General features: G+C 37.9%; 1 protein-coding gene across 1 annotated transcript in view; it reads left to right on the top strand.

Annotated features, from left to right (window-relative positions):
* Window positions 1-20239, top strand: part of CBL (Cbl proto-oncogene) — a gene marked incomplete at both ends in the record, with an annotated part of 80790 nt that overhangs the window by 43126 nt on the left and 17425 nt on the right. The window contains 7 exons of the mRNA XM_079708577.1: window positions 10880-11026; window positions 13172-13328; window positions 14154-14275; window positions 14613-14750; window positions 16280-16367; window positions 17181-17312; window positions 17525-17728. Coding sequence (XP_079564703.1) covers window positions 10880-11026; window positions 13172-13328; window positions 14154-14275; window positions 14613-14750; window positions 16280-16367; window positions 17181-17312; window positions 17525-17728 — 988 coding nt within the window. The remainder of the gene's footprint in view (window positions 1-10879; window positions 11027-13171; window positions 13329-14153; window positions 14276-14612; window positions 14751-16279; window positions 16368-17180; window positions 17313-17524; window positions 17729-20239) is intronic.

Genomic DNA, 20239 nt, shown 5'->3' with positions numbered 1-20239 from the left:
ATGATAATTAGATATACTTTCTATATACTTGATTATATTGTATTAGAGCTGTCTCTTGCTCAGTATATAATTTGCTTTGTCTGTCTATGTATCTATATACTTTTAAGTTTATTTTTTAAGTTCACAGGATAAAACTTCTGAAAAGTGCTTGGTGGGTTTTGTCATTTGTTGCGGGGGGAGGGTATGAGAAGTTTTGGAGGTTTCTGTATTATGTTACTGATGTGTTTGTATGCTCCTTAAGGAAGTGGTATAGAGAAATAGTAATCAGTTCTCAGGGTTAATATGCTTTTAGCTGCAGACAGATGCTCCAGTGTATGTAACTTACATAGCTGTCTTTCAGAACTTGGGTTGAGTCAATTCAAAGGTTGTTTTGAAATATAGAGAACTCTGATTATATTCTTGAACTCTTTAGGAAATAATGATGATAGTACCATAAGTTAATGTAACTTAGTGAACATTTGCTGAATGTTCACAATGAGTTTTAAGCTATTTTTGTTTTTTTCCAACCACACTAACACCATAGGTATTAACTTATAAATATTATGTCTCTATGGTGTGTGCTTTAATGAGAATGTATCACATTAATCATTTAAAAATACTGATGGGTGTAAGTGATCTGTTTTACATGAGTTAGGAAAGAAGGAATATATCTGTGAAAAAATAAATCTTTTCCAGTAGTGACTACAGTGGAGAAGCATGGCAAATACTTACTGCCTTAACCAGGTGGTCAAGGTTAACATCACCAGTGATGTCATGTGGACTTCATGTACCCTCCAGTATGATGTGTTGAGATAGGCACTTCACTTCTGTGATATTGTGTCCATAACTCATAACCCCAGTCAGAGCATGAGAAAAACATCGGCTTTACGTATTGAGACATGTTCTACAAAATACCTAACCCCAGTACTCCTCAAAACTATTAAGGTCATGAAAAACAAGGAAAGACTAAGAAGCTATTACAGACCAGGGGAGACTAAGGAGATGTGACGAATAGATATAACGTAATATCCTAGATTGGATCCCAGGATAGTTAAGGACATTAATGGAAAAACTGGTGAAACCTGAAATAAAGTCTAGGGTTTAGTTAATAGCACTGTACTGATGTTGGTTTCTTAGTTTTGGCAAATGTACAACAGTAATATATTAAGGGAAACCAGAGCTGAATGAGGGGTATATGGGAATGCTTTGTTCTATCTTTGCAACTTTTCTGTAAATCTAAAATTCCAAAATAAAAAGTTTATTTAAAAAATAAGTAGTATTTTTCAAGTCTATAAACGTATTGAATGTCTCTTAAGTGCAAGGCGGTGTGGTCACCACTGCAGGGTATAGAGTGTGTAAGGCACCTTCACTGCCCCTGCCCTTAAGGAGTTGTCATCCAGCTGGGGAATAGGACAACTGATACAAAGTAAAACATGATGAAGCCAGTACAGAGTGTGAGCAAGATGCTGTGGGGGTGTGGGTGTGGGGTGTCTGAGTTTGAAAGTAGACGTTGAATGAAGACTGGGAATCCTTCCCCGCCCGCCCCCCCGCCCCCGCCCCCAGCATCCACACCAAGAAGATAGCATTTAAAATGAATTTTGAATGGGCAGGACTTCAGTAACCATAGTCATTGGAAAGGAAATACGTATCATACCAGCAAGCCTGGGCTCTTGAATCACAGACCTGCTCTGCTACTTATTTGCTCTGTGACCTTGGGCAGGTTATTTGATGTCACTAAGTCTTTGTTTCTCCTTGTAAAATAGGATTAGTAATTTCTAGTTCAAAGCATTATTATGAGAATTAAATGAGGTATACATGTAGCTTAACAAAGTATCTGATACACAGTAAGCTCTTAATGTTAACTATTAGAGAAGGAGAGGACATATATTACTGATGTAACACCATCACTGAAGGCCTGGGGCCTGGAAAGTATAGAATGTTTTGGGAAATATTGAGTAGTATATGTCTAGAAAGGCGAATCAGGACCATATTGTGAGTGCTTTGACTTACAAGCAGAGCAACTTGAACTTTTTTGGTGGTTATTGGGAAGTCATTGAGAATTTTGGTGTAGAAGGATTAAGGAGATTGAGTCTGTGTTTTAAGATTAATCTGGTAGAAGTACGAGGGGCATGTTGGAGATTCTCATGTGGGCTGCTGCCTTCCCTTTTACCTGGTGAATTAGATTAGTGTTTCTTTAGGTTTAAAATTCTATGAAACAGCTCAAAATGCTCTGAATGATAATGTAATCTGTTACCATGTAACTTGGGGGTCTCAGAAGCAGGACCATTAGTATATTATCAAATATACTTAATTTGTTTAGTGAAAAAGGCCATTGATATTTTTAGATATATTGGCTTAGAATTTTTTTGAATAGGTGATGCTTTTTGCCTCACTGTCCCCCCGCTTTTTTTTAGCAGCTTAAGCAGATAAGAGTTAAACAGTACTTCATTGACTTCCTGTGAAGCTTTGTTGAAAGAAGTTCCGTTGTATCTATTTTTAAAGCTGATTACTGTGAGCAGAGGATGCTGCTATTGAGTTATAAATGTCATCTCAGTATGTTCTCACTCAGCATTCTTTGGATGACACTAGTGTTTGCATATAAGGTTTTGGAGTTTAATGAATAGAAAAAGCAGCACAGTTATCACTGAAATAGTACCAGTAAATGAAATACTTAAAAGTATTGATCACTTCACTATTGAGCAGTATAATTATTTATCATCATCTATGTAGGTTTTACAGCCCACACCATGGCTGAATGGCAAAGAGTGAGTTATATTGTGACCTCATTTGGGAAATATTTTACAGCTCCAAAATGGTATTGTATAATGTTGTGCAGTTTGTTTGTCAATCATTGTATTGTGTTAATCATTCTGAAGTTTACCTGCTGGGAAGTACAGGATCATTGGGTCTACAGATATTATTAAAATAGATTATTGGGGTTTTCCCCCAATGTTTTATTATAAAATTTTTTTATTATAAAAGTCAAACAGAAATTGGAAGAATTTTATAATAATTATATACATATTAACTAAATTATTGTTTTCAAAAGGAAAGCTCCACTTCTCTTTTTAAAAATCAAAAAGACTTCTGAGTCTTTGAATCATTTTCACATGTGATAGTATTTTCATATAGCTGAGATGATTTTTGATGTTTCCATGTTATTTCTTCAGAAATGATAAAATTCTTTGAGTAAAATAATTCACTACAGATTCTGGAATTTAGCCAGATCCCTAGTGTTATGAGTAGATAACAGTATTTTAATTTATCCCCATATATGGTTCATACAATTAACTGTTCGTTTAAATTCCATGAGATATAAGTTTATTTAAATTCTTTGCAGGCAGAAATAAAATATACTTTTAAAAATTATTATTTCTTAACATAATTTCTAGTCCTCTGTCACATAAGGATAAAGTGCTAGCTTTCTTTCTCTCATGTCTTCTTCAATCTTATGAAATTAAACTGCTGAAGTTAAGGTTTCTTTTCCAGTTTCAAATCAGTGATATAGCATAAATTTATACATTTTTATAAATGGAAAGATATCTTTAAGAGTAATTGGTTCCAGCTTCCTTGTATTACATTGGAATCAATGGAGGCCCAGAGAGGTTAAATAACGTCACAGGACACAATAAATTAATGCAAGACCAGGAAATACATTTTAGATTTCTAGTCGTCTTGACTATTATCATATATGTTTTCAGGTACTCCTTTGTAGAAAGAATAAACAGAGCATGCTTGTCAGTTATAGAATTTATCTCTGACTGTCAAAATGGAGTTTCAGAAAAAGTAACCTTAAGTGAGAATATCTTTATGAATACATTGGACTGATTGTTTTGTAAGTCATCATTTAATATTTTTCTAGAAGATCTCAACCTCTCTCTCTTTTTTAAAATAAATAAATAAATATATTTATTTATTTTTGGCTGTGTTGGTCTTCATTGCTGCACGCAGACTTTCTCTACTTGTGGCGATCAGGGGCTGCTCTTCGTGGGGTGTGCAGGCTTCTCATTGCGGTGGCTTCTCGTTGCCGAGCATGGGCTGTAAGGCGTGCAGGCTTCAGTAGTTGTGGCTTGCGGGCTCTAGAGCGCAAGCTCAGTAGTTGTGGCGCACGGGTGTAGTTGAGGCGCACAGGCTTAGTTGCTCCACTGCACGTGGGATCTTCCCGGACCAGGGCTTGAACCCGTGTCCCCTGCATTGGCAGGCGGATTCTTAACCACTGCGCCACCAGGGAAGTCCAAGAAGATCTCAATCTCTTAATATTCATTTCTCAACAGTCTTTTTCTTCTTGAAACTTTTATTGTACTTCTAAGGGATGGAACATTCTCATTAAAACAAAAAAGAGTGGTACTACTCTCTGTACTTGTCTTAAACATTAATAAATACATTTTAATGTAGAGGGTTAATATATCTCCCCATACTATGTTCTTTTTTCCATTTCCTCTTTCTCTGCAAGGTACTTTGTGGCCAAGAGTTACAAGGCAGCTTGTTTTTCAGTATTTTGTGTAATAGAAAATGCATTGGTTGGCATCATTTGAGGAGTTTTCTGTTTATCTCATATTCATATAAAGGCAACTTCCCCACACTTGCTTGCTTGCTCTATAGAAATGGTGATTGTGGTTTCTATCAGGTTGTATTTATCTTTCTACTTTCGAAGCTAAAACAGAAGCTATAATTGTGCATTTAATTTTTATATACTTAAGTATTAGTGACATATAAATCTTAGTCCCTTACTAGCTGAAATTATGCACAAGAAAATGTATACCATTACTTTAGGCCTGAGATACAAAGGTACATTGGCTTTTAGAGTAGGACCTGAGGTAGGAGGAAAAGAACTCACACCAGTCTTGAACCTTTTTAAAAATTGACACTGCATACTGAATCAGCATTTGATTATGGGGAAGTTGTGAGAGGACAAGAGAAGGGAAAGATGGAAGCTATAGAGTAGAATTTGCAGTTACTTAGATGTAAATGGTTAGCGTGAAAGGTAGTAAAAATGACCTTCTTCAAATACTGAGTTAAAGAAAAGCTTGTATTGATCCTACTGGCTGCTACTCAAAGAAAGAAAAGTTTTGTCTTCAGGGCATTTACAAAAAATAGAACAGTTGTGTTTCTTTGTGGATATTTGGAGAAATGTTAGAACATATTGTATGAATTGAAGTAACTGCTGACAGAATTTTGAAATGTATTGCTTACTTGTAATAAGCCCAAATATCCATCATGCCTCATTGTTCTAAGTTTACATGTTTAGACAGATTTTGCTGATTAAATTCTGCCCTATACACTGTAGACACTGAGCCACAAGCCTAAGGCCTTAAAATGTTATTGAAACAGAATTTAAACTCAGACCACTTACAAAATACCTTGACCCATGGGCTTTTGTAGATTCTTTGTTTTTCATTTTAAGAAGTGTGATGCTTACAGTGCACATCTCTGGTGGTTTTAAGAAATGTAAGCTGGCTTTTTGGGGGATGCATCCTTGAGTATGAAAGTGTCTTAAATTGATTTTCAGTAACTATTTCAGTCAGCACTTCAAATTGCTCTTAGGCACCTGGTGCCATTACATCTTTGCGGTCAATAACTTTCACCTTTTTGTGGCTTACTTCACAAATTAAAAAAGCTTTTTGTTCATTATATTTTGGTATGTATATTTTATCTCTGATCTAGCATAGTACTGGATACCTGGTAGATTCTCAGTGGAAAATTATTTAAAGAGTCAAAGATGCTGACATGGCCCAGTCATCCAAAGACTCGCTTCCTGCCTTCATTTCAGAATTGGCTTAAAAATCAACAATAAGAGAGGTTCCTAAGACCACTCCCTCTAAAACAGCAATCTTAACATGCCTCTCTTCTCATACCCTCCTTTGTTTTTCTTCAAAGCCTTTTTCTTCTACTACCTGATACTCTGCCATGGGAATGTGAATGCTATAAAACCAGGAATTTTGTTTTGTTGCATTGTTGTATCCATCCCTAGTGCCTAGCACACAGTATGCAGTCAGATGTTTTCTAAAGCTATAATAAAGGTTAGAAATTATGCCAGATGCCAAAGGGATATAAATATATATCAGAAGTGAATTCAGCCCTCATGTACACAAATAACTGTAGTACAAGATGGGTTCAGATGACATAAGAGAACTTCAGTGAAAATACTGGGGGTGTTTAGAGGTTTATTACTTCTAGCTGGCTTCTTAGGAAATGGCAGTTAAGCTGGGTCTTTTGCAGACTAAGGAACAAATAAACAGTGGTTCAGAGGTGCAAAAGCGAATAACGGTAGTATGTATAAGAAGAGGTAAAATGTTCAGTTTGAGTAGAATATACTAGTGAAATTAGTTATAAAGGTAGGTTAGACCCAGGTTAGTGGAAAGTCTAAAAATCAAAGTTGAGTTTGGATTTTGTCCCACTGGTACTGTAGAAATTGTTTTTTTCCCCTCCTTGAAAGGCAGTTATATGTGGTATGATTGAACGTGCATAGGAATAGACTGAAGACGGAAGTTTGAATTATGGAGTGGGTAGGCGCAGGTAGCAAGGAGTGCATATTAGAATAATAATACAAATTCAAAGGTAGGATTGACAACAAATGATTAGCAAATTGACAAGTCAGATATGCAGAATAAAGAAAATGGAGGCAGCTAAGATGACTGACTCTAAGGTTCTGAACTTGTGGGAAGTAAGATGGTGTCATTAAATACAGAAAATAGAGAACATGAAGAAAGAGCAGGTTTGAGAAAGAAGGTTAGTTTATTTATTTTTTAGAGGTATAAAGATTTATTTAATTCCAAGTAACAAATTTGTTTTTTTTAATTGAAGTATAGTTGATTTACAGTGTTTCAGGTGTATAGCAAAGTGATTCAGTTGTATATATATATTCTTTTTCATATTCTTTTCTATTATAGGTTATTACAAGATATTGAATATAGTTCCCTGTGCTCTACAGTAGGTCCTTGTTGTTTATCTATTTTGTATGTAGTAGTGTGTATCTGTTAATCCCAAATTCCCAAAATCTGTTATTACTGATCCCCTCCCCAACCCCCAAGGAAGGTTAGTTTAATTTTGAATGTGTTGCTTTGTGATGCTAGCATTTGAATGGAGAAATGCAGTAGGCAGTTGGAAAGCTACTAAGGCCTAAGATTTGGGAATCTTTTGCAAAGCAGTTTTTGAAGCCTTGAGATTGCAAAGGAAGAGTCAAGAGAGTACATGGGGAAAGAAAGGAAAATGATGGAGAGCAAATTCTTGGGAAATAGTTATGTTAGGAGAATAGAAAGAATAGCCAAAGGGAGAACAAAAGCAAGTAGGAGAACCAAGAGAGGATGATATTGGAGAAACTAAGGAAAGACATTTTCAGGAAGAAGTAAGATTCAAACCTGTTTCTTGCAGAAAGAGTTCTGTTGTAACCTTGGGAGTATGATATATGTATTGCGTGGGCCAAAAGGTTCGTTCAGTTTTTTCTGCAAGATGGCTCTAGTAGCACTTGGTTGTCTTTAACTTCATTCAAAACAATTTTGTTAGATTGTATGTGACAGCTGTCATATCAGTGTGCATTTAAAAAAAGACTTATCGGGGGCTTCCCTGATGGCGCAGTGGTTGAGAGTCCGCCTGCCGATGCAGGGGACACGGGTTCGTGCCCCAGTCCGGGAAGATCCCACATGCCGTGCAGCGGCTGGGCCCGTGAGCCATGGCCGCTGAGCCTGCGCGTCCGGAGCCTGTGCTCTGCAATGGGAGAGGCCACGGCAGTGAGAGGCCCGCGTACCGCTAAAAAAAAAAAAAAAAAAAAGACATAAAAATTGGTGAATTTTTGTGTAGTCATTTTAATATTGAAGATGGAAGAAAAAAAGCAACATTTTCAGCATATTATGCTTTATTATTTCAAGAAAGGTAAAAACGCAACTGAAATGCACAAAAGATTTGTGCAGTGTGTGGAGAAGGTGCTGTGACTGATCGAACGTGTCAAAAATGGTTTGTGAAGTTTCATGCTGGAGATTTCTCACTGGACGATGCTCTACGGTCGGGTAGACCAGTTGAAGTTGATAGCTATCAAATCGATACAATAATTGAGAACAATTAACGTTATACCATGCTGGAGATAGCCGACATACTCAAAATATCCAAATCAAGTGCTGAAAATCATTTGCACTAGCTTGGTTATGTGAATCGCTTTGATGTTTGGGTTCCAAATAAGTTAAGCGAAAAAATCCTTCTTGACCATATTTCCGCGTGCGATTCTCTACTGAAACATAATGAAACATTCCATTTTTAAAACAAATTGTGACGGGCGATGAAAAGTGGATACTGTACAATAGTGTGGAGCGGAAGAGATTGTGGGGCAAGCGAAACGAACCACCACCAACCACACCAAAGGCCGGTCTTCATCCAAAGAAGGTGATGTGTATATGGTGGGATTGAAAGGGAGTCCTCTATTATGAGCTCCTTCTGGAAAACCAAACGATTAATTCCAACAAGTACTGCTCCCAATTAGACCAACTGAAAGCGGCACTCGACGAAAAGCGTCCAGAATTAGTCAACAGAAAGCACATAATCTTCCATCAGGATAACGCAAGACCGCATGTTTCTTTGATGACCAGGCAAAAACTGTTACAGCTTGGCTGGGAAGTTCTGATTCATCTGCTGTATTCACCAGACATTGCACCTTCGGATTTCCATTTATTTCGGTCTTTACAAAATTCTCTTAATGGAAAAAATTTCAATTCCCTGAAAGACTGTAAAAGTCACCTAGAACAGTTCTTTGCTCAAAAAGATAAAAAGTTTTGGGAAGATGGAATTATGAAGTTGCCTGAAAAATGGCAGAAGGTAGTGGAACAAAAGGGTGAATACATTGTTCAATAAAGTTCTTGGTGAAAATGAAAAATGTGTCTTTTATTTTTACTTAAAAAACTGAAGGCACTTTTTGGCCCACCCAGTATTTTCTCTGATACACGTTTTTCTGCTATACCGTTTAGCATAGCTCTTTACACATAGTAGGTTCTCAACAGCTTAGCATATCTTAAGGGAATCATGGACTCACTCCTGCTTATCTTTAAGGATTAACAGTTGGCAAAATGTTATATAAATATTGAGTGCAGTCTGGTGTCCTGCAGAAGTCTTTGGGAAGTCATTGGGACTAATTTGTGCTTTGCAGATTTTCTATCATGTTATCTGTGATGTATTCTCGATAGTTTCTATTTTTGTTTCCTCTTTGATAAAATAGTAGAAGTCCTAGCCAGCAATAATTGAAGGCTCTCAAAGTACCAGGAGGAAAACAGTTAATGGAGTTTAGGGATTGGATAAGTGCTTGTATTTTTTATCTTACTTGAGCTATTTAGCATATGAATTATTTTAGACTGTCTTCAAAGAATATTAATTTTATCACTTTTGTAGGTGCTTTCAGAAATAAGAAACTAGAAAGAATATAACTTGATACAAGTGCAGGAAGACAAATATCAAAAAGCTGAAGCTGGGGCTTCCCTGGTGGCGCAGTGGTTGAGAGTCCGCCTGCCGATGCAGGGGACACGGGTTCGTGCCCCGGTCCAGGAAGATCCCACATGCCGCGGAGCTTCTGGGCCCGTGAGCCATGGCCGCTGAGCCTGCGCGTCCGGAGCCTGTGCTCCGCAACGGGAGAGGCCACAACAGTGAGAGGCCCGCGTACTGCAAAAAAAAAAAAAAAACACAAACAAAAAACTGAAGCTGATTTGTTGAAAAGCTGATTAGAAAGATTTCAGCAGTGTTTTGCAGAAAAGTTAGGGCTATAGAGACTTAGTGCAGCATTTTATCCAGGAAAGACAAAGATGGGACTAGTGGTGACCCTCCAGTATAGATTAAAAGAGAAAAATCTATCTGTATTAAAGAGAATTTTTAGGCAATAAAATTGATCATGAATTGACTTGAAATTTCATAGTCCACTTGTATGACAAAAATTGACTTTTTAAAAAATTAATTAATTTTATCTTTGGCTGTGTTGGGTCTTCATTGCTGCGCGCGTGGGCTTTCTCTAGTTGGGGTGAGCGGGGGCTACTCTTCGTTGGGTGCACGGGCTTCTCATTGCGGTGGCTTCTCTTTGTCGCAGAGCACAGGCTCTAGGTGCGTGGGCTTCAGTAGTTGTGGCATGTAGGCTCAGTAGTTGTGGCACACGGGCTTAGTTGCTCCGCGGCATGTGGGATCTTCCCAGACCAGGGCTCGAACCTCTGTCCCCCTGCATTGGCAGGCGGATTCTTAACCACTGTGCCACCAGGGAAGCCTTTATTATTTTTTATTAAAAAAAATTTTTTTTTGCGGTACGGGGGCTTCTCACTGTTGTGGCCTCTCCCGTTGCGGAGCACAGGCTCTGGACGCGCAGGCTCAGCGGCCATGGCTCACGGGCTCAGCGGCCACGGCTCACGGGCCCAGCCACTCCGCGGCACGTGGGATCTTCCCGGACTGGGGCATGAACCCGTGACCCCTGCATCGGCAGGCGGACTCTCAACCACTGCGCCACCAGGGAACCCCCTTTATTTTTAATTTAGATGAGTTATGGTAATTTAAACATCCAGATTAGTTCATGGAAAGCAGGAAATAATATATTTTGCTTTCCTAACATTTCTTTTGTGAGTGAATGGTTATAACAGTGTACAACTTCTTACACTTATTTGTTGAGTCCTCTTTACGTGTCATCCTAAAAAAGTAAGTTTGTTCATGTAAGTTTATGCTCAGTTATTAGATCTGATTAATTTAAGATTAAAAGTCTTAAAATAGATTACTGTTAAATTTTTCTTATTTACCATAAAACATTGAACAGAGGGAAAGGAGTAGACCTAGTGAATGCAGCAGTCTTTCTTGCATTATAATTACACACCTGGTGTAGTGAATTCAGTGCATTTAAAATAAAAATAATTTTATGTGTTCATTTAATCATTGCACTTCTGATCATTTGTAGGCGAAACCTAACCAAACTGTCCCTGATCTTCAGCCACATGCTGGCAGAACTAAAAGGAATCTTTCCAAGTGGACTCTTTCAAGGAGACACATTTCGGATTACTAAAGCAGATGCTGCAGAATTTTGGAGGAAAGCTTTTGGGGAAAAGTAAGACTCAAAATAATGAATTTGAACTATGAAGAACTGAAGCTTGTGTTTTGGGTTTTTGTTTAGTTTTTTATTGATGGAATATTTAAAACATGGGAAACAGAAAAGTAATATGTGTGTACCTACTTCCCAGCCTTTTTTTGCTCTGATTATTTTTTTTTATTTTTTATTTTTTAAATTATTTATTTATTTATTTATTTATTTTTGGCTGTGTTGGGTCTTCATTTCTGTGCGTGGGCCTTCTCTAGTTGCGGCGAGCGGGGGCCACTCCTCATCGCGGTGCACGGGCCTCCCACTGCCGCGGCCCCTCCTGTTGCGGAGCACAAGCTCCAGACGCGCAGGCTCAGCAGCCGTGGCCCACAGGCCCAGCCGCTCCGTGGCATGCGGGATCTTCCCAGACCAGGGCTCGAACCCGTGTCCCCCGCACCGGCAGGCGGACCCTCAGCCACCGCGCCACCAGGGAAGCCCTGATTATTTTTTTTTTTAAAGAAATAAACCTTTGCAGTTCCGTTGAAACCCACGCTCTTTGACTGAATGCTCCTCTCTTTCTTTACTCATCCGTTATGCTGTTAATGGACATTTACATTTCAAACTATTTGCTATTGCAAAACAGTGCTGCAGAAAGCAAAATTGTATTTGTCTTCATATGCAAGAGTTTCTCAATAGTTACATACCTAGAAGTGGAATTGCTGAGTCAGGGGGTTTCACATCTTCTGCTTTGCCAAATATTGCCTAATTGCTTTCCACAGTGGTTGTACCAGTTTATATTCCTATAAGTAGTGTACACATGTTCCAGTAGCTCTGCAATTTGACTAACACTGATGATACGAATTGGTATCATATTTTGCTTTATATTCCTAAATGACAAGGGAGATTGAGCACCTTTTCACATTTGTCACCAATCAAGATTCTTATTCTGACCTTCCTATTCCTATTCTTGACTTGTCCATTTTCCTATTGAGTTGTTTCTCTTTTTCCTATTGTAAGGTACTAACTCTTTGTTAGTCACTTACATTAGAGATATTTTCTCCTAGTCTACGGCTTGTCTTTCCACTGTTATATTGTCTTTTTGATATTCAGAAGTCTTACATTATATAGACAGATTTATGAGACAAGTTTATGTTTCTAAGTATTAATATAAATGTTCTTGAATATCCTCTGAAATTTCGGTTCAAAGAACTGAAAAGGTAGAAAACAATAAAAATTTTCAGTTGAATATTCAGATCCTAATGTAAATCTCTCTTTAAGTGCTTTCTTTCTTTCTTTTTAATTGAAATATAGTTGACGCACACTATTAAGTTAGTTTCAGGTATATACTACATATTGATTTGAAGTTTGTTAAACGCTTGATTTATTTAAAAAAATCATGTTTAAACATTAAATATAGAATAATTAGTGATTTTTAAAAACTTAGTTGAAGAGAATGGGAATGAGTTTAACCTTGTTCCTTTAACTTAATAACTAGCTACATTAGAAAAGAGTTTGAAACGCCACTTGTTCTCTTACTTTCAGGCAGGTGAATACATAAACTTTTCAAAGGCGATGAGATTTTTTTTTTTTTTAAGATCTTGAGAAATAGAAATCCCACAATATCTTTTGCTAGCCATATCTGGGGTTTAATCATTCTTATGTTAAATAATTTCTTCTTCATCTCTGTCAGAACTCTGTTCTTCCTGTACCTTAAGCCTATATTCCTCTAGTGAAGTCCTTGATAGTGTGGGTTCCTCAAAAGAACACAGAGTGTTTTATGTGCTTTTAAAAAGTTAAACACAAGCTTTCAGTTAGTAAAGATCTGGACACAGGTTACATCTGTTATACAAAAAGGATAATCTTATCTCTCTTTCCAATGCTTCTCTAATAGAACAAATGTCTGAAGAAAGATGAGAAAGTGAATGAACTTGTAGCATTCTGCCGAAGAAAAGTAGAAAAAGATGTCTCCATTATTAATTTATTCATTAGAAAGTTAAGAAATGTATCATTTATGCCCTTTCTGTTCTCAATGTAAAATATAGTTCAGCTTCTTTAAGAAAATTGAAATTGATAGTGAGAGCTTAATGTGGCTCTCTTTTCCTTGAATGTAGCAATGCCTGAAATTATCTGTTATCTCACTCTGTGCCTTCTCTCCTACCCCCACTCCCATCCTAGGACAATAGTACCTTGGAAGAGCTTCAGACAGGCCCTTCATGAAGTACATCCCATCAGTTCTGGGCTGGAGGCCATGGCTCTGAAATCCACTATTGATCTGACCTGCAATGATTATATTTCAGTGTTTGAATTCGACATCTTTACACGACTCTTTCAGGTAGGATACTAAAACGTTGGCTAAACTAGTTATTGCTATTTTTCTGAAGAGAAACCTTTTTAAAAAATGACATTTGGACATTTGGGATTTTGCCTATTATGAACATATTTTTATTCATTCTAGAAACTATAGCCAAAAAAAAAAAAAAGTTAAAACTACTCTATTTTATATATACATATTTTTTTGTAAAAAGAATAACTATATAATCTGCTTTATTCCCCTCACATTTGTAATCTTTCTCTATTATTAAATATTCTTCTTTGCATCATTTTAATGGTTGTAGAACATCCTAAAGATGGGTATAATATATTTAATGAGTTCTGTTATTGAACATTTATGTATGTTTCCAGCTTTTTCTCCTATGGTATTGAAATTCTTGATTAGTAATATTGAGATGTATTGATGCTTCACAAAGAACTCATTTCTTTCTTTTTCTAAAAACAATGGGTGTATATGCCACCTTGTGTAAACCTTTATTTGAAACTTCTTACTTGCACATCTAGGCCTTGCCCTGTTTCTCTGTTTTTGTTTGTTGTTTAGCCTCACTACTGTTGGTTAGAGCTGCTTGGAAATTTTCTGAATTTCATTTTGTATAGTTAAGTTTCTCCCTATAAGCGTGTGTAATTTTCTTCTTAGCTTTTCAGAGTTCTTATTTCCCAAACATGTTTGTCTTCCCTTAAAGTAACAACATGATTGAAAATATGTGACACTAAATGGAGAATTTATAATTGAGAATTCAGGTTGTTTTTCCTTTTGTTCTTCATTGTTCTGAGGCTGGTTGTATGTCTTGAGCCAAATGGTCTGATTGATCTCTTGTTTCCTTAGCCCTGGTCTTCTTTGCTCAGGAACTGGAACAGTCTTGCTGTAACTCATCCTGGTTACATGGCTTTTCTGACATATGATGAAGTGAAAGCTCGACTCCAGAAATTCATTCACAAACCTGGCAGGTCAGTGCAATGAAGCAAAGAGGTTTATTCACCTGAACTTTATTCTCCTGTGACCTTTGCTGAAATAGAGGAAACATGATCTTTTACTAGTTCCCCAGTGACCACATTTCTGCGGCAGAATTGGTGTCTGTTTATCAGAGGAATTGACTTATTCAGATACTATGATTTGATAAATGCTTTCAAGCCACTTAAGAATTGAACTTATATGTCTTTTGCTTTTGGTCTGAAGCCATTAAAGAATCTATTATTGATGGTCCTTTTGATTTTTGTCTCTGTCTTGTCTTTCCACCCTAATGCAAGTGTGTATATTAAAGATTTTGTTTCTCTCTGTTCTCAGTTACATTTTCCGGCTGAGCTGTACTCGTCTGGGTCAGTGGGCTATTGGGTATGTCACTGCTGATGGGAACATTCTCCAGACAATCCCTCACAATAAACCTCTCTTCCAAGCGCTGATTGATGGCTTCAGGGAAGGCTTGTAAGTACATACTGTTTACCATATGCTAGAGTCTAGGAACTTAGGGGCTGTAAAACTGCATCATTAATGACTTTATTCCAGGTTTCTTCTACAGATAAAGATTCAGTACACATATTGACAGGTTATATTGTTTGGATTTTCAGGTTCAGTAGGACTTTTGTTTTTATTTTGAAAGGATTCCTTGAGTGAAATTATTTTTCTTTACTACTTCACTTGTTACCCTGAGTAGATTTTATCTTTCTTTTTTTTCTAAATGTTAGTTTATTTTCCAATCTATACTAGATTTTTAAATATACCAATTAGCAGAAAACGTTACCTGTTATTTGACTAGCCAACATTAGAATGATTAGATGTTCCTGATGGCAGCATGCTCAGTGGCCTTCATCTGCCTTCATCCTAACTTCGTTCTGATTCAGCAGCATTTCTTCAGGCTATGGGCTTTTGTAACCTCTGCTAATATTTATGACTAAGTTCTTATTTATTCCAGAATTGCTATTCCTTTTGGAATTCAAATTGATTATCAGTTGGTAAGCACTAAAAATACTAACAGTTGACCAGGTATCAGAAAACGACTTGTGTCTTAAAGTGATCAGGAAAATCCATTTTCCATTATGCATCATCTTCTACAGTAACATTGGAGCTGAAAGGGGTACGTCCCCAAATGTCAGAGCAGTTTGATGCTAGAAGCTTCCTGGTAGTTGATCTCAGTGGCTTAATTTGCTTCTTGTTACATTTCTTTTTTTTTTTTTTTTTTGTGGTGCGCGAGCCTCTCACTGTTGTGGCCTCTCCCCTTGTGGAGCACAGGCTCCGGACGCGCAGGCTCAGCAGCCATGGCTCACGGGCCAGCCGCTCCGCGGCATGTGGGATCTTCCCGGACTGGGGCACGAACCCGTGTCCCCTGCATCGGCAGGCAGACTCTCAACCACTGTGCCACCAGGAAAGCCCACATTTCCTTTAAATTAACAGACTTCTCTGGTGGTCCAGTCGTTAAATTAGTGTCTCTCTGTGTTAAATCTGTAAACAAAGGTATTTCAGGTCTTTGATCAAAGCAAATGTCGTTTAAATTAAGAATTTACACTTTGTGGCCATCCACAGATTAAAATAGGAGTTGGTAAACTGCGGCCCACAGACTAGATGTTTTGGTACAGCCTGCATCTAAGATAGTTTTTCCTTTTTAAAGTGTTGTTAAAAAAACAACCAAAGAAGAATATGTGGCACAGACTTATGCGGCTTGCTCAGCCTGAAATATTTACTCTCTGGTACTTTACAAAAAAGTTTGTCAACCCCTTGATTAAAATAGAGCCTGTGGCATTGTGCCCTGGAAAAAGAATATCAGTGTTTGGAGAGTATCTTCTTGGAAATGATCTGTGTTATTTAATTTTTTTTGAAGTACTAGTAAAATTTATCTTTGCACCTATGCAAAATTGCCCTTTTAGAATGAGCGAATTCCTAGGTAACATTTGTCTGTATTAGTAAGCAGTGATAAATTAGCTTCAGTAGAACCCCAAGATTGGTTACTCTTTTTATAGCTATTTGTTTCCTGATGGACGGAATCAGAATCCAGACCTGACAGGCTTATGTGAACCAACTCCCCAAGACCACATCAAAGTGACCCAGGTGAACTTTGTTTTAAATTATAACCATATTATTAGAGCCAAGCTTTTGTATATTACTTTACAGAACTGACAGTAGAATTATATTAAGTGATTGGAACACTTAAATTTTAAACCATTGACTAGATCAGTGAATTTAGGTGTGTGTGGCTTCTCTTCCTTTTTTTAAATATATTTATTTATTTTAATTTTTTTTGGCTGCATTGGGACTTTGTTGCAGCGAGCAGGGGCTACTCTTCGTTGCTGCACATGGGCTTCTCATTGCAGGGGCTTCTCTTGGTTGCAGAGCACGGGCTCTAGGCACGCGGGCTTCAGTAGTTGTGGCTTGCTGACTCTAGAGCATAGGCTCAGTAGTTGTGGCGCAAGGGCTTAGTTGCTCCACGGCATGTGGGATTTTCCGGACCACGGCTCGAACCTGTGTCCCCTGCATTGGTAGGCAGATTCTTAACCACTGTGAGACCAGGAAAGTCCTGTGTGGTTTCTTTCTAAACTGTGCTTCTTAAAATAGGACCAAAGGACTTCTCTGGTGGTCCAGTGGTTAAGACTCCGTGCTTCCATTGCAGGGGGCACAGATTTGATCCCTGGTCTGGGAATTAAGATCCAACATGCTGCCGGGTGTGGCCAAACAAAAAATAGGACCAAGACTAGATGCTTTCTGTTTTAATTGAACACTGTTGTGACACTTTTATACAAGCAAAATTAGTATTAAAAGTAACAGTTTTCAATTTTCCTGTTTTTAGCATTTACAGTTGCAGTCATTCATTCAACAAATATTTGCAATAGGCTGAATAATCTCTTAATTTCTTTTTCATCAAAGGAACAATATGAATTATACTGTGAGATGGGCTCCACATTCCAACTGTGTAAAATATGTGCTGAAAATGATAAAGATGTAAAGATTGAGCCCTGTGGACACCTCATGTGCACATCCTGTCTAACATCCTGGCAGGTATGGATCCAAACCATGCTTTTTCTCAGCTAAGTAATGACAATGAAGAATTGGGGATTATATATCCTTTACGGATATAAAGAATGGCCTGGTTTGTGGGGTAGGTTCTAAACTTTTGATTCTTTTTTCGTTTCTAGGAAATGTATTTTTAGTGGACGAATATTTTAAGAACTTTCAGATGTGTCTGTTACCATCTCCTGTTTCCTTTGTAGGAATCGGAAGGCCAGGGCTGTCCCTTCTGCCGATGTGAAATTAAAGGTACTGAGCCCATTGTGGTTGATCCCTTTGATCCTAGAGGAAGTGGCAGCCTGCTGAGGCAAGGAGCAGAGGGAGCTCCCTCCCCAAATTATGATGATGATGACGATGAACGAGCTGATGATTCTCTCTTCATGATGAAGGAATTGGCTGGTGCCAAGGTAAGCTTCAGTTTAAGAGACTGTGGCAAAATCCATTTTCAGTTGTGTCCTAAAGCAATAGAGCACTTAATGACATCCAAAATACAAGGAGTAACAATAGCTAATATTTATTGAACATTTACTGTGTGAGAAAAAATGATGCTAAGTACTTTACTTATTTTAACTCATAATCTTATACTGATACATATTCATGTAACCCTATGAGTAGATATTACTGTTATCCTCATTTAGCGGTGGGAGAAGACAAGGCACAGTGAGGTTAAGGAATTTGCTGAAGGCCACACAGCTAGTAAGTCGAACCAGAATCTGTGGCCAGACATTCGGGCTTCAAGGCCCATGCTCTTATTGTCTGTATGCTAGAACTGGGCTCTATTCAGATAGCTTGGTGGAGAAAATGAGGGGTGAGTAAAAGAATTGGACCCATTTTGCTACTGTGAATAGAATATTTTCTCCTTGTCTTTTTTTCTAACGGAGTCTTGACATTGGAAAGTTAGGTTTGGGCGGGAGAAATAAGGCACCGTTAACAACCAAATAAATGGCAACTATGGTGATTGGAGGGTGATAGGAGGTACCATACAGAAACTAAAACTAGAAAGGTCCTAGTAAAGATGGGAAAGATAAAGGCTAAGAAAGGATGTGACCAAGTTCTGTTACGTCAGTGGTAGGGTAAAACAGGGATTTATTCACTAATTAGAAGTAAGGCAGTCATTGAAGATTTTAATAAATATAGGGCAAACAGAGGTTCTAATATGCTGTCAGTTCTCTATAGTTTGGACTGTTATAACTTCATAGGAGGCATTTTTTTTTGTACAAAAGAAGCTTTCTTTTATACCATCACCTGACTGCCTGGCACATAGTAGGTGCTCAATAAATATTGAAAGGATGGATTCCATCTCTTAAATGATTGTATCCAGTGTATCTTTTCCTTTCTGTCCTCAATGTCACTGCCTTATTTCAGGCTCTTATAATCATCTGTTCGCCCTGCTTCCAGAGTCATTGATCTACAGCACATACCTTGACTACCTCATTCCTTTGCCTCACATTCTTTAATGACTTCTCATTACTTAATGGATTAATAAGTCCATTCTCTTTTCTAGGCACTTTGCCCTGGTAATCCTTTCCACTTTGTATTTTGTAATTCAGCGAGGCTGAACCACTAAAAATTTCTCCATGCTTTTGTCTTGATAGTTTCTATGTAATTTAGCTCAGTTTTCATTTCCTAGGAAACCTTTCCATACTCTACCCTGTTTCCCCCACCCCCAAGACCCACAAATAATCTAGGTCTGGCCAAGTGTTTCTGGGATGCTATGAATATGTCTGCCATAGAACTTATCACCTTGTAATATTATATTAAAAGTATTTCCCGGGAATTCCCTGGTGGTCCAGTGGTTAGGGCTCCGCGCTTCTGCTGCAGGGGGCATCTGTTCGATCCCTTGCCGGGGAACTAAGATCCTGCATGCCACGTGGCGTGGCCAAAAAAACCCGAAAGTATCCGCAGGGGATTGGGTCCTGGAGTCCCAGCAGATAAAAAAAATCTGCAGATGCCCAAGTCCCTTATATGAAATGGCACAGTGCAATGAATACCGTCGGCCTTCCTTACTCATTTGGGTTTGGCAGAATTCAGTTTCTTGCCAGTCGTAGAATTAAGATCCCCATTTCCTTGCTGGTTGTCAGCTGGCGGTATTTTTTAGGGGCCAGCTCCATTCTTTGGCTCCTGGACTCCTTTCCTCCTCCTTCAGTCATGAAGGTTCTCAACTTTTAAGGACTCATGTGGTTAGATTGGGCCCACTTGGATAATCCAGGATAATTCCCCTATCTCAAGATCTATACCCTTAATCACATCACATCAGCAAAGTTCCTTCTGCCAAGTAAGAACAGATTCGCAGATTCTAGGTTTCAGGGCATGAACATCTTCCTGTGGGAGGGGGGACCATGATCGTTATTCTGTCTACTGCAGTCCATATAACAGAATGCTCTGCAGAATGAATTCAGTTTACATACACCTAAGTGGAAAGCTGTCAATGTGTATTAAATTTAAAAAACAGCTGTATATTATATATAATATCACCTTATTTCTGTTAAAATTATTTAGTTGCAAGAGAATTATTTTAACATGCATGGGGGGAAAATTGGATGACTACACATCACATTACTATTATTTCTGAGGCTACAGGATCAGAGGACTTTCATTTTATGGTATGTTTGAATTTTTCACAGTTAACACATATTACTTTTGCAAGCTGTTTGTTGTGCTGGCTAAGTAGCTCTGTTGAGTGCTATATGGGATAAGAAACCTAAGACAAAGGCCCAAAAGGAGATAGTAGTTTTATTTGGGAAGAGAATATATATACAGGTGAAACACTATTTAATACAAGCCAGACAGTGCACATTATTCTAAATTGTTGGGTACACAGTCTAAGTGCTATAGGACTTTAGAGGAAAGAAGAAAATTAACAGTTTTTTCTGTAGCTAATATATATAAATGAGATTCAATTTACTCATTTAAATAAA

This window comes from Hyperoodon ampullatus (assembly GCF_949752795.1).
Source record: "Hyperoodon ampullatus genome assembly, chromosome: 7".
Classification (NCBI taxonomy): domain Eukaryota; kingdom Metazoa; phylum Chordata; class Mammalia; order Artiodactyla; family Ziphiidae; genus Hyperoodon; species Hyperoodon ampullatus.
This window is presented reverse-complemented; position numbering and strand designations above follow the sequence as displayed.